The 12871-nt window shown below is 49.9% G+C and overlaps 1 protein-coding gene across 1 annotated transcript in view; it reads right to left on the minus strand.

Moving 5' to 3' along the window:
* Positions 1 to 244: 244 nt before the first annotated feature.
* ATP1A1 (ATPase Na+/K+ transporting subunit alpha 1) overlaps positions 245 to 12871 on the minus strand; it is a 29430-nt gene continuing 16803 nt past the window's right edge. Inside the window, exons 11-23 of the mRNA XM_081026862.1 lie at positions 10896 to 11030; positions 10172 to 10364; positions 8654 to 8829; positions 7498 to 7634; positions 6518 to 6668; positions 5742 to 5910; positions 5448 to 5602; positions 4987 to 5110; positions 3744 to 3889; positions 3516 to 3646; positions 3146 to 3247; positions 996 to 1087; positions 245 to 603 (exon numbers count right to left, since the gene is read on the minus strand). Coding sequence (XP_080882988.1) covers positions 575 to 603; positions 996 to 1087; positions 3146 to 3247; positions 3516 to 3646; positions 3744 to 3889; positions 4987 to 5110; positions 5448 to 5602; positions 5742 to 5910; positions 6518 to 6668; positions 7498 to 7634; positions 8654 to 8829; positions 10172 to 10364; positions 10896 to 11030 — 1740 coding nt within the window. The 3' untranslated portion in view covers positions 245 to 574. The remainder of the gene's footprint in view (positions 604 to 995; positions 1088 to 3145; positions 3248 to 3515; positions 3647 to 3743; positions 3890 to 4986; positions 5111 to 5447; positions 5603 to 5741; positions 5911 to 6517; positions 6669 to 7497; positions 7635 to 8653; positions 8830 to 10171; positions 10365 to 10895; positions 11031 to 12871) is intronic.

The following is a 12871-nucleotide window of genomic DNA, read 5'->3' on the forward strand; positions in this document are numbered from 1 at the left end:
GACCAAGAGCTCGGAGAGAAAGTTCCTCTTACTCCGTGGGTTGGAAGCTGCAGTTGACGCCGTATCACCTGGAGAGCTTATTAAAACAGACTGCTGGCTGGCTTCTGGTTCAGTGGCTCTGGCTTTGCCGTGCTAACAAGTTCCCAGGTGGTGCTGGTGGAGCTGCCCGCCCAGAGGCCCGCCAGGGCCAGACCTATCGGACACAGACCTCGGGCACACAGAAGTGATGAGGGCACCAGACAAATTCCATTATAATAGCCATCTTTATTTGTAAAAATCCAGATATAAAATGTATTCTTTCAGTCTTTCCGAGATTTCCTTTTTACAAAAACAAAAAGGCACATAAAAACCTTCCCCACTGTCATTCCCGCAGATGATGTTTGTCAGGCAGCCCTCCCCCCACCCCCCCATATAGCTACATGCTTCATTCGGGGACGTCTGGCTTCCCCCACATGCTTCGGCGCTTTCATACCAGGGTAGAGTTCCGAATTCCGAGACTGAAGTACACAAAGAGGGGGCGGGTGAGGGGTGCAGAGTATGTGGCATGATGCTCCGTGGCGTGCAGGACGGGGGTCTAATAGTAGGTTTCCTTCTCCACCCAGCCTGCAGGCAGCAAAGAAAAGCGACAGTGAGCCTTCCTCGCTCTTGTGCACAGAGGGAAAAAGTAAGCAGATCCGCCCTGAGGGGAACACCCCAATCCAGTGTGGGACCACAACTGTCTATTTATTTCAATGATTTTAAGAACAGCAGGTTAATTGGAAAGACAGTTTAGATTTCTGACAAAGTCTCCACTGCATTGTACTTGGTTTATGATTTGCTCGGTTCTGAGACCTTAATTGAGATTTGATTCTGAGGACTGCAACTGTCATCAGGTTACAGGTGGCTGGTCCAACGGCGTTAGCAGGAGGCAGCCCAGACAATTCACAGGAAACGTAACAGAAGCCGATAGAATTATAACCATGCCCTCCACCCAACTGAAAATGCCCGTGACTTACCTCCAGGGCTTCGCCTGATGATGAGTTTCCTGACTTCGTCATACACGAAGATAAGGAGAGAGTAGGGGAAGGCACAGAACCACCAGGTAGGTCTGGAAACAGAATCAGGTACCAATTTATACATGAACACAATTGAAAGGAAGAAAAGAGAGCCTGCACATCACCATAGTGACAAATGAGATCATCAGCCTGAAAGGAGAAGCCAAGTACATTCAGGGTAACCACTAAGCCATTAATACAGAACACATGCAAATACCTTAAAAACAAGACTGCCGCTGTGTGCCCAGGGCTGAGAGGCAGGAGTCAGACTGCAGACTTGATAAAGGAATCAATCCCCTACCCACCTTCAGTTTGCTTTGCATACGAGCTGGTTTGTAGGGTAAGTTTAGATATTTTTTGTGGACAATCCCAGGGCAACTGGACATTTTCTCTCTTCCCTCTTTAAAGTGTTTAAGAAGTTCAAATGCATGTCTGATGCCCTGGCATTTGAAATGACAGAACTAGCAGTGTGGGTCCAGACCCCGTTCACTCACCCCTTGAATTGGGTCTCTGACGACGCACTTTGGGACACTCAGCTGTGTGTGCTGAGTACCAGACGTGGGCAACGAAAAAGCTGAGCCCTAACAGAGACCAAGGCCTTCGGGAGGCCGGGGCCACTGCCACAGTTCCCAGCCTGGAGACAGGCAGGCGCCCTGGGCAGCCTTCGTGGGAGGGTCACACTTTCTTGCATACCAGCTTCCCCCAGCCAACGCGTGAGGAAAGCTGTCCCCGGGCAGAACGCTGGCAGTCCCCTCCTCCTGTCCTGTGTGTCCTCCACAGCAGCTAAAATATGTCCTCACTTGACACAGGCCCCAGGGTTAACGGCACCACCTTCCAAACGGGGTAGAACCTGCCCACAACAAACTCTCTAGTCCTAGCCTGACTTAAGGGAGAGTTTCCATTTCGGCCTTTTGGAGAGCTCTGGCCGCCTCTTGTTCAACAGTGGCCCAAGAGGCTAGCATTCCCCCTGGACGTGGCTTGCCCCTATTGCATGTCACCTCTGTGCCGGGGGTACAAAGTCAAACAAGACATTGTGGTCCATGCCTTCAAGATGATTATCTAGTGGGGAACAGAAACAATAAGAACGCCACAGAGAAGGTGCAACTGCACACCCCAACCCCACCAAACACACGGGTGGGGAAGCGAGTGCGGAATTCACCTAACGTAAGCGTGGGTGGGAGATAAAGCTAGAAAGGCAGACTGGGACCTTCATGAGAAGACCCGGGCTGCCCTTGTACACAGCCGAGGCCTGCGTGTACGCAGGAGGGCATCAGTGAAGCCAACAGGGTTTGGGTTCCTTCAAGGATGAGAGGAATAGTGGAGCTGATGGCAACAGGCTAGTGGAGCGACGTCCACATGGGTCTGAGCAAGGACGGGGAGACTGACGTTTCCAAGCAAAAGCTCGTGTTGGATGGGTCCCACATTCTGTGACTCAGCACATTTTAATCGGGTTGTAGCTGCCTAACCTCCACCAGTTAGCAGATACCAAACATACTCAGTGTTTAAAAAAAGCTCCTGGCGAGTTCGTGGCAAAGCCTGTAGGTGAAAATTCAAGTTTACCAGAGTTACAGTCGCTTGCTGTGTTTAAGGCCAGTCTGGGTCTGACCAAAGTCTGGGAGCTGGCTTCCTCTGATCGAGTGTAAAGTCAAAAGGACCTCAGATCTGCTGCTCCGCTCTCCTTCCTTTGCGAGCAGAAGACGCAGAGGCCCACAAAGGTGGGGGGCTTGCGAGGGGACACACAGTGACTAGGTAAGCAAATCAAGATTTGAATCTGGGTCTCCACACTCCAGGATACCCCCAGTTGGCCTCTAAAGACAATTGCACTATGGCTGCGGAGAGGGGGGGACCCGAGTGCTCAACCCAAGTAAGTAGTCAACAATTACCAGGCACCGGAGCCTGTCTCCCTACCTTAGGCCAAATCCCAAGCCCTGGAGACCCATCCAGGGTCGGATTTACTGATGAGTCAGCCTTTCCCTAATGCCCCATCCAGAGGAATTCCTGTACACGCCACCCGTAAGTTCTGAAAACAGCCACTGACTGATGCTCGTCACGAGAGGAAAGACCACACTTCCTGTTTCACACTTTTGGGGGCTGGAAGGGGATCAACTTACTTGAGGGGATACATCCTCAGGGCAACACCCATTCCGGGGCAGTAGGAAAGGAAAGCAGCAAGGGCCGTCTCCTCAAAGAGGCCAAATATTAAGATCTTGTTCCTAAAATCAAGGGGGGGGGGAAATGCTTAACAAAAGGCTAACAGGACGTTTATCTTCTCATGCTGTGTTAAATGGCAGACCCATGTCTTTATGGATTAGCTGTATTTAGGAACGCGAGGTCAGGTGGAAAAACCCCCGGGAAGACCCCACTTTGCTACCCCGTGAGCCCCAAACACTTTGGGATGCGACACTTCGCCATGTTGGGTGCTGGGCTTTTCGCCCGGGGCTGAGATGACACCAGCCCCCCAACCGTCTGTCCTTTACTCACTTCATCCCCTGCTGGAAGACCGAGTTCCTCCTGGTCTTACAGATGACCAGGTCTGCCCACTGCACCACCACGATGCTGACAAAGAAGGCTGTGTGGCACGTGAACTCCACGATCTTCCGCTGTTCGTACGTCTGGAACGCAGAAGGCAGACGGCTGAGCCAGGCTGTGCGCCTGGTGGCTGGTGACCCCCCGCCTCGCGCGCCAGGAGCTGGCCAGGCCGTCACTCACCCACTGCTGCCCATAGCTGTCCTCCACGTCGTTGATCCAGCGGTCATCCCAATCCACTCGGATGCCCAGCAGGTGAATGGGGAGGAAGCCGTTCTCGGCCAGAATCACAAAGTAAGTGAAGAAGCCCCCCAGGGCCTGGATCATACCTGACAGGTGGGAAGAACACGTCAGCGCTCGAGCCCGACACACAGGCATCGCCCCACACCCTTCCCCTGACCGGGGCAGCAGGCCTGCGAGGGCCCGAGCGAGGTCTCTGTCACTAGGCTCCTCGCCGTGACCGGCAGGATGGAGGACCCAGGGCCACGGCCCTCGCCCAGGGCTCTCTCCACTCTGAGTCACTTTTTAAGAGCTTAAAAGGAGAAGACACATGGGCCTTGGTCTTCAACACCCACTGCTATTACTTAACCATCTGTTTCATTCAGGGCATGACCCTTGGGGAGAAATATCTGCTTCCCCACTTCTTAATCTCTCAAGTTTTCACACATTGCCCCTTTGCCAGCCACTGTGGGAAGAATGACTTAGGCGCTACCCTAAATGCCTCAGGACAAACTCTCATCCTACACTCTGGACCTGGTCCTTCCTTCTGCTCAAAACTAGGTCTCCCTGGCTGCCAGCCAGTTACTTTGTTGTCGGCAACTGTCAAATTCATCCTTGCGGTACTTCCATAAGGTACTAATCTGTTCCATTTCCCCCAAGTGTTCACAGCCCAATAATCCGTAAGTGGCTCCTGGAGGCTTCACCGGGCTGCCCTGGTGGAGGATTTGGGATCAAAGAGCATTTTCACTGCCTACCGCCTAGAGTACCCTGTTAGCTGGCCATGCTCCACAGGTGGAACAGAAATCAAGCCTTGGGGGGTGGATGGAGGTGCAGGTCACCATTTGGGGGTGACCTCGTTTTTTCAAAGCCTTCCTCCTCTCTATGCAGATTAGTGCCAGATACTGTGCATCCCCGTGGAAAGCATGCATTTCCCTGGTACTGTGCCTGGCGTTCCCACAGGCTGAGTGAGGAGGGCACCCTCGGTTCTCAGGCAGAGTGACTGACGCTCAGTCTAAAGAACCGTAGTTCCCACGAAAAAGTAACTGGGCAGCTAGCAAAAGATTGCTTCTCACAGAAAAAAGACTCTTGAGAAATCCCCAGTCTCACCCTAGGTCACGGTGGGGAAAGACACCCTAGATTTGGGAGTCTCAGAAAGCTGTGGCAGACACCACCACTACAAATCTGAATTCTCCTGCTTCCTGCTCACCAATCTGTCCGTAGGCCATGCTGATCAGCCGCTCGTTCACAAGCTTGTCCGTCTTGGGGTTTCTGGGCTGTCTCTTCATGATGTCACTCTCAGCTTGCTCATAAGCCAGGGAGATAGCAGGAACCTGGGGAGGAAGGGCGAGAACAAGTTATCAAAAACAGGGAAGGTGACATTGTCAACCTTTATTGTAAAATCCTTGCCCTCCCCTTTAGAAATCTGTAAGATACCATAAGTCACATTAAAAAGCCACGAGAAAAATTGTACAAAAGGGAAGGTTAATATCTGATGAATGGTGTTGGCAGTTGCCTTGTTTAAGAATGATGACATTGACTCTGATGCTGGATATCACTACTGAACGGCTTTCTTTTCCTAGGGCAGTCCCATGGACCCCGGGCGTGCAGTGGTGAGCCCTGACGTCACACTGTAACACTAGGATGTGTGAACCTGTGACGATCACTTACCATGTCTGTGCCCAAGTCAATGCAGAGGATGGTGACGGTGCCCAGTGGTAGTGGAATGTTGGCGATAATAAATATCAGGAAGGGGGTAATCTCAGGAATGTTACTGGTTAGGGTGTAGGCAATGGATTTCTTCAAGTTATCAAAGATCAGACGACCTAGGAAAGCAAGATGTTTTCACTGTACGGCGGAAAGCGGCAGGCCAGACACTACGTGCCCCACAAGCATGCAGACATGGATGTACTCATTGGCGGCATCAGGACCAGTTTCTGCTGACACTGAATGTAGTGTTCTCACCTTCCTCTACTCCAGTCACAATGGAGGCAAAGTTGTCATCCAAGAGAATCATGTCGGCAGCTTGCTTAGACACGTCGGAGCCAGCAATTCCCATGGCAACCCCAATGTCCGCCTTCTTCAAAGCCGGGGAGTCATTTACACCATCGCCAGTTACAGCTACGATAGCACCCTGCCAGGGAAAGAAGCGGGTGTGGGTTAAAGAATTCAGAGAGTCTGGAGATGGAAATAAGTGAGGTGCCTGCCTCCATGCACCTCTCCTCATGACAGACATTGCTCCTTTCCCAGAGGCTGTAGGGAGTCTCAGAACCCACACAGCTGTCACCAAACAACAGAACTGAGGAGTGACAGCAAACGTACGACCCCACGAAGGAGGGCGACTCGAAGTCATGACTTTGGCGAGTGGCACTCCAGAAAACCCCCACCTCTCTTACGCAACCTCCCACCCCAGTTATTTCCCAGGTGTGGCATGAGAGTCTCCTGGCTCTTCACCTGGCCAGCGTCGATGCCAGGAGCTGGGATGGCTATTCCAGGCCAGCGCTGAGGCTCAGACGCGGAGCCACAGTGAAGACCTATCCTGTTAAGTGCGTCTCCAGCAAACCACGATCAAGTCACGCTTCTCTCTGGGCCCGGTGCTTCTTCCTGGCACACATACCCTAGGCCTGAGAGGGGCCGGGTCGCATTTCCAACACCGCTGCTTTGTTTTCTGTGTTTGCTGCAACGGTGACCTCGGAGGTCAGTGGCGCCCCCGGAGAGTCCGGCCCTGACGGCACACTGACCTGTCTCTGGCAGCCTTCCACGATGATGAGCTTCTGCTGAGGAGAGGTCCTGGCAAACACAATCTCAGTGTGGTACTTCAAAATGTCGTCCAGCTGCTCGGAGGTCATGTCCTTCAGGTCGCTTCCATGGACCACGCAGGCCTTCGCATCTCTAGGGTTAGGACCGGGAACAAAGGCCCCCCCGTCATGTCACCAGTGAGACGCTCATCCCCAAGGGGGATGATGCTCTACAATGCAGAGCTCGGCGTGAACGCAAAGCCAGGGGCAATGTCCCCCAGGATGTAAAAGCTAGTCCCTATCCAGTTACTTTACAGGTGACATGGCATTTTCACGTGTTGCCTCATTCAAGACTCACAACCACCCGTGGGACAGGCCTGTCTGCCATCTTCCTTTCCCCATCTTTATGAAAGACGTGTTGAAATAATATGACCAAGTTGCAGACAGTAGGAGAGGTGATGAAACACCAAACCCTCTCCTAACCCTCATGTCAGGGGAGGGCCCTAAACCTTCAGGAAACATGCCCCCACCCGCCCCCCCCCAAAATCTATCTCCATCATCTATTTTATTTTGTCAAAATGTTCCCTTTTTGGCCTGAACCTTTTTGGCTTGTCTTCCCCGTTTCACTTCGTTACTGTGGACCTGGAAATCGACAAGGCGCTAGGAGCACCACCCCGCGGTGAGCAGCGGGAAACCAGAAACTAGACTGCTACGTGGGCAGCGGGACTAAGCCTCAGCCCCCCAGCTCTGCAAAGCGGGACTCACGCCGACCTTAAGGCGTGTCCTTATCTAGTGCTCGGGGCAGCGAAGCACCAGCTAAGCAGTGCTTATGAGAAATTGCTACGGGTGATTTCTGGCACGGGAGGGACAGTCCCTGCAGAGAGCGAGCCTAGAAGCAAACCGTTATCGAACCAGGCTGAAGACTTCTGACCAGCAGCAAGGGCACATTCAAGGCAGACTGTGCTTCGAACGTCCTGCCGTACCTGGGGTTCACCTGGCTCACGGGGATGTTGAGGCGAGCGGCAATGTCTTCCACAGTCTCGTTGCCCTCTGAGATGATGCCCACACCCTTGGCGATGGCTTTGGCGGTGATGGGATGGTCCCCAGTGACCATGATCACCTGTAACAAGAAACAGGAAAAGTGACTGGATGCGGCTGCTCAGCAAATATCCCCTAAGACGTCTTACGTAAGTCCTCAAGCATCAATAAGTCTGAAGGATGATTCAGCTTGGAAAGTCAAAAGGAAAGGATTGTACACGTGAACCTGACAAACATTCACTGGCCAAAAATACAAACGTGTTCACAGAAAGAAAACAAAGCCAATACCCAGATTTTTATCGTGTACACGACCACAGAGGATACACACTATCTGTTTTTCCTCTTATACAGTCATATGAAGATACTCAAGTTTACCAAAACAAGCAAAACACGGTAAAAACCTAATGCAGGTGGGATTGTAGGGTAAAGAGGCCACATATTGCTGGTTGCATTCTCTAACGGGCCCAATTTGAGGGGAGAACGATAGGTGACAAGAATTCAAAATTGTTACCATTCTTTTTCAACCCGATGATTATATTTAGAATACTCTTAGGATAATATAATCAAAGTGATGAGGAAATAATTTTTACAGAATCTTTCAGGGCAGTATGACTTATGAGAATGAAAACGACGCATCCAATACCCAGCAACCAGGAAGACTAAATGAATGACCCGGCATTAGGACTCCTGAATAGGATTCCACAGCTTAAGGAAGAAAAAAAGAGAGAGAGAGAGACAGAGAACACCAACCATTCGTAACCAGGTCCACAGTGAACTGAAAACACCGAAGGCGTGCCATTCACTGCACAAATCAATTCAGAATTATGCAACTATTTCAAAGTTGAAACCCTTGCCCAATCTTTTGCTCTTTTTAATTTGCTTACGTTTCCTTCCCCGAAAAAGTATTCTTTAAATCCCTCATCTGTTTACACCAACATTTTAATACTATTTGGTCTTTTCTGGTGGAAACTGAAGCTTTGGAGAAGAGCATCCTCTCCCGGTGAGAAAACCAGCTGGCCACGTGGCCCCCTAAGGGACCGTATCACTCAGCAGGGTGCCCCCGGGCACTCGGGGGTGCCCCTGAGGCAGATGGGACGCTACCTTAATTCCAGCACTCCGACACTTGCCCACGGCGTCGGGCACAGCCGCCCTTGGAGGATCTATCATGGAGATGAGTCCAACAAAGCAGAGATTTTCAACAGGGAAATTCACTTCATCGGTGTCAAACTGGAACCCTTCAGGGAACTGTTCGTCCGGCAGCAAGAGGTGGCAGAAACCTGCAAGGAGGCCAGGCAGCCCATGAGGACTCGTGACGGCGGCAGCAGAGGACAGTGGCAGCTTGTTATTCACGCCGTCTACCTTTGGCTGAATGTTTACTTTGGACTATTTTTGAAAGTCTAATTTTATCACAGAATGAAGGTTTTGTTTAACATTTATGAATGATACAGAGTCACTGAAAGAAAAAAACATGCAACAGACAAACTCTCTATCACCAAGCCTCAGAGGAAGAGAAACTGTTTAATGTGGGGGAAGACGGAAGGATGACACCAACTCTGAGGGTTCTAGACCTGCCCGTCCGTTGCTTAGATTTGGCATACCACGTCCTTACGTCGTCTCAGCTTCCCTCTCTGGTAAAATCAAGGCCACATCTCTGCTCACTGTTCATTTAACCAAACTGTATTGCTGAGCACCCGTGGGAGCCATCGTGCTAGCTACTTTGAGGGTAAATGCAGATTGGACATGTTCTACCCAAGGGGTTATCATCTGGTATTACTGTTAATATAAGAATTGTGACACTCAAGACGTTCCTTCTGATGCTGTCTGAGGCTCCAGTGTATTTTCAAGTGATTTACGGTGCCATGTGGGCTCACAGAAGACTGCTCCTACTCTGGGTTGGAGGAGGTGGGGAAACAGAAAACACTAGAGAGAAGAGAGGGATCTTTCAGTTGGAGGGAGACATCAGGAAGACACCTCTGGAGAAGGAGCGGGTATGAAACCAGAATATGGAACACCAGGCAACAGGGTTTCAGTTATCCAAGCCAAGGGGAACAGGGAGAATTTTTATCTGTCAACCTACAGAACATTGTAAATGCCACCTGCCTAATTATATTCTACAGTGGTAAACGTCCTTTTCATCCAGAGGGGCTGGCAGAGGAGAAAGGACAGGTAGTGTCCTAGGCCCAAGTTTACCATCCATCTCATGCATGAGCTGACTGCACTGTTCCCACGTAAATTCACAACCATTCTATGTCAGTCAGGAAATGGCTTTATTCTAAATACCCTAGGAATTAATTTTAATTTCATTAAGTATATATAGATCATGGACATAGCGTCAAAGGTTAGAAAATGACACTCTTCTCCCATTTCTTTTTTTTTAGGCAAACAGAAATGAACAAAGGTCTAAGTTCAAGTCAGAAAGCAAACGAGCAGGATTCTGCTGCCCACGGCCCAACCCACAGAATACTTTCTCTGGCACCTACTGTTTCCAAAACAATAGGGGGCAAATCAAGAAGTAGGAGGATTGCCCCAGAAAGGCCTCGGAGGGGGGGGGGAGAGAAGGGGGAACAAGTTCGAGAGGTTAGCATGATGGCTGGTGGTGGGACCGGGTTCTCTAGGTACCTAGCACTCGCTCTCCCAGGCCGCCCAGCTCCAGGTAGGCGTTCTGGAAGGCATCCTTCAGTTCCTCGTCCAGGGGCTGCTCCTTGCCATGGAGAAGGATGGAGCTGCAGCGGTCCAGAATCCTTTCTGGAGCACCTTTCATCACCAGCAGGTGTCGGGGCTCAGACGTGTTGGGGTTCTTGTGAATGGACAACTGGAAAGGATCGTTCACATGTCAATGGGTGTGGCCTCCCACGGGGAAAAACAAAGCTCCCTTACTATCTAGTCTTTGTTGCAGAAAAACATCAAGAGCCCTTATGTCTGAATTCTGAAGCGCCTCATTCCTTGTAGCATACTTTGAATGCTACAGAAAAAACAAGCGCGATGATTGATTCATGAATTCCTGAAACGTGTTCGTATACACAATTTTCCTGAAGAAAAACCAGGAACAAAGGGATTGGCATGCACTTGTGCAGCTAGACCCTGACCTAGCCCCCTCCCCACACTAAACTGCACATAAATATGCCCGAACATTTTAACAGCGGCTTCATTTATCCTACCAATATTCCAATAAAATAGGGTGTTCAGCTGCAGCTTTCAAAAGAAGCTTGAATAATTTTAGAAAAGCATTTAAGCTTGTAAATTTCCAAAAGGGGGACTGGTTCTGCCAGCTCGTGTTCTCTCGTCCTCTCTCTGTCCCGTTGCACCCTCCCCCCCACCAGCAGCCACCCCCAGCTCTTCCGACCTGGTACTTGTTGGTGGAATTGAAGGGAATCTCAACGATTTTGGCGTATTTCTCTCTCATCTCCTTCACAGAACCGCAGCACAGCTCGATACATTTTAAGAGTGCTGACTCAGAGGCGTCGCCTGCAACTGCCCGCTGGGAAGAGAGACAGCATCTGTTAATCACCCTGAAAACGCTTCACCCAGGCACCACTGCAAAACAGAAAAAATGGAATGTATTCCAGGCTCGTCTGAAGTAGGAGAGGGTGGGAGAGGAGCAGCAGCGGTGGGAGGGACAGGACTCCCTGTCGCCCTCCAGATACAAACTCACACCTCCTCCTTGCCCTCCCCGTGCACCCCCCAAACCAGCTTCTGGTAAAAGAAAGGCACCTGAAGGTGTCACCTACCCTTGGGAGAAGCAAAACACACCCTCCCCACCTACTGTAGCCTACTTTTTTATCTTCCGCTGTTGAAAAGTATCCAAGCCAACACTATTCCCAAGTACAAATTTTGGGTTATGAATCGGAACATACCTACTGAAACAAGGAACATTTATTTACAGCACCGTTTACTGTCCCACCATGTAAAAGAAAAGGCCGTTGGTTCTCAGGACTGGGGACAAACTGTGTCAAGGGCAGAGTGGAGGACTCTATATTCTAAACATAATTATGCAAAAATATCTGGGCTTGAAGGACGTGAACTGAAAGCTATTATCTGCTCCAACAGGAACGTTTTCATTAACACGCACACTGCAAGTAACACATACGTATCTTTCGTGTGATACACTTGCGGTGCGACATATACATATGTATATATGTATGTGTGTGTGTGTATATATATATATATATATATATATATATATATGTTTTGATACACTAAACACATTTTCAGTTGCAAACTTTTACATGAACATTTTAGAACTTAAGAGACCTGCAAGGCTCACAAATAACAGTGGTCCTGTTTAATAAGAAAGGAGGCCAGGTTTGGTAAGAAACACGAAATAAACGGTATCATTTTTAATAAAAGCCGGTCATTAAAGCAGAATAGGGCTGCCGCATGATGCTGGCGGCGGGTGGGGGGAGTTGGGGGGGGGGATAATGCCATTAACATAGTCCCAACTTCTGAAATACTTAGATATAACAGCTAAAGCTCTCTCCCTGGGGCTTTCGAATCAGGAAAGATGTGGGGCTTGTGCATTCCACCCCCCCCTTGCTCAGAGCCTAGAGAACTTCCTTTTTGAGGCAAGGAAAAACCTGAAGCAGGCCTCTGAAGTTTTATCCTAAGATAACAACACCCTCCCTGAATCAACATCAGTTCAATGACAAGACAATCTCCTTTAAAGAACGAAGGAGCCCTGTCTGCACAACAGAAGCCGTCTAGCTCAGTTCCATCTCCGCCACTTTCTCTCTGACAACTGGGTTTCTACCCAGAGCTACCACAGGCAGCCTAGCCTGGCAGAGAACCAGGGAGCCCGAAGGCCTCCCACAGCTCGTCCTCGTCCTCAAGAACCTTGTCCAGCTCATGGCCTTTCCAAAATTGTCTTCACCAGGCAACACAGCAAAATCTCCTTTCAAATTTCATGTGCATTCCATGAGGCTGAGCTTATTTTTGCATCATTAGCAAGCAAGCTAAGAACACGGAAGATAAGAGAGACAGCTGAGCTATTTTAAGAAAATAAATGGCTTAAAGGGATTTATTTATTGGACTCTACTGTATCCTAACATGCAAATGTAATTATCAGGCCTCACGAGTAGCCCTCACTGCCTGCGAGGGGAGGTGACAGCGTCTTGAATCAGAACAGTAAAACTAGGCTTTTCACCAGGAAAGACTGCCTCCCCCCTCCTTCTTCCCATCTCCCTCTACCCACCTTTGGTCAGTTTTTAAGTATAGATTGCCCTTTTTCCAACCTACATGGACCACTGATACTGTCAGAACTTTGAGAGCTCGAGGCAATGCAAGTTACACACAACAAAGCGTCACATGGACCATGCCTCCCAG

The sequence above is a fragment of the Rhinolophus hipposideros genome (genome assembly GCF_964194185.1).
Source record: "Rhinolophus hipposideros genome assembly, chromosome: 19".
Lineage (NCBI taxonomy): Eukaryota > Metazoa > Chordata > Mammalia > Chiroptera > Rhinolophidae > Rhinolophus > Rhinolophus hipposideros.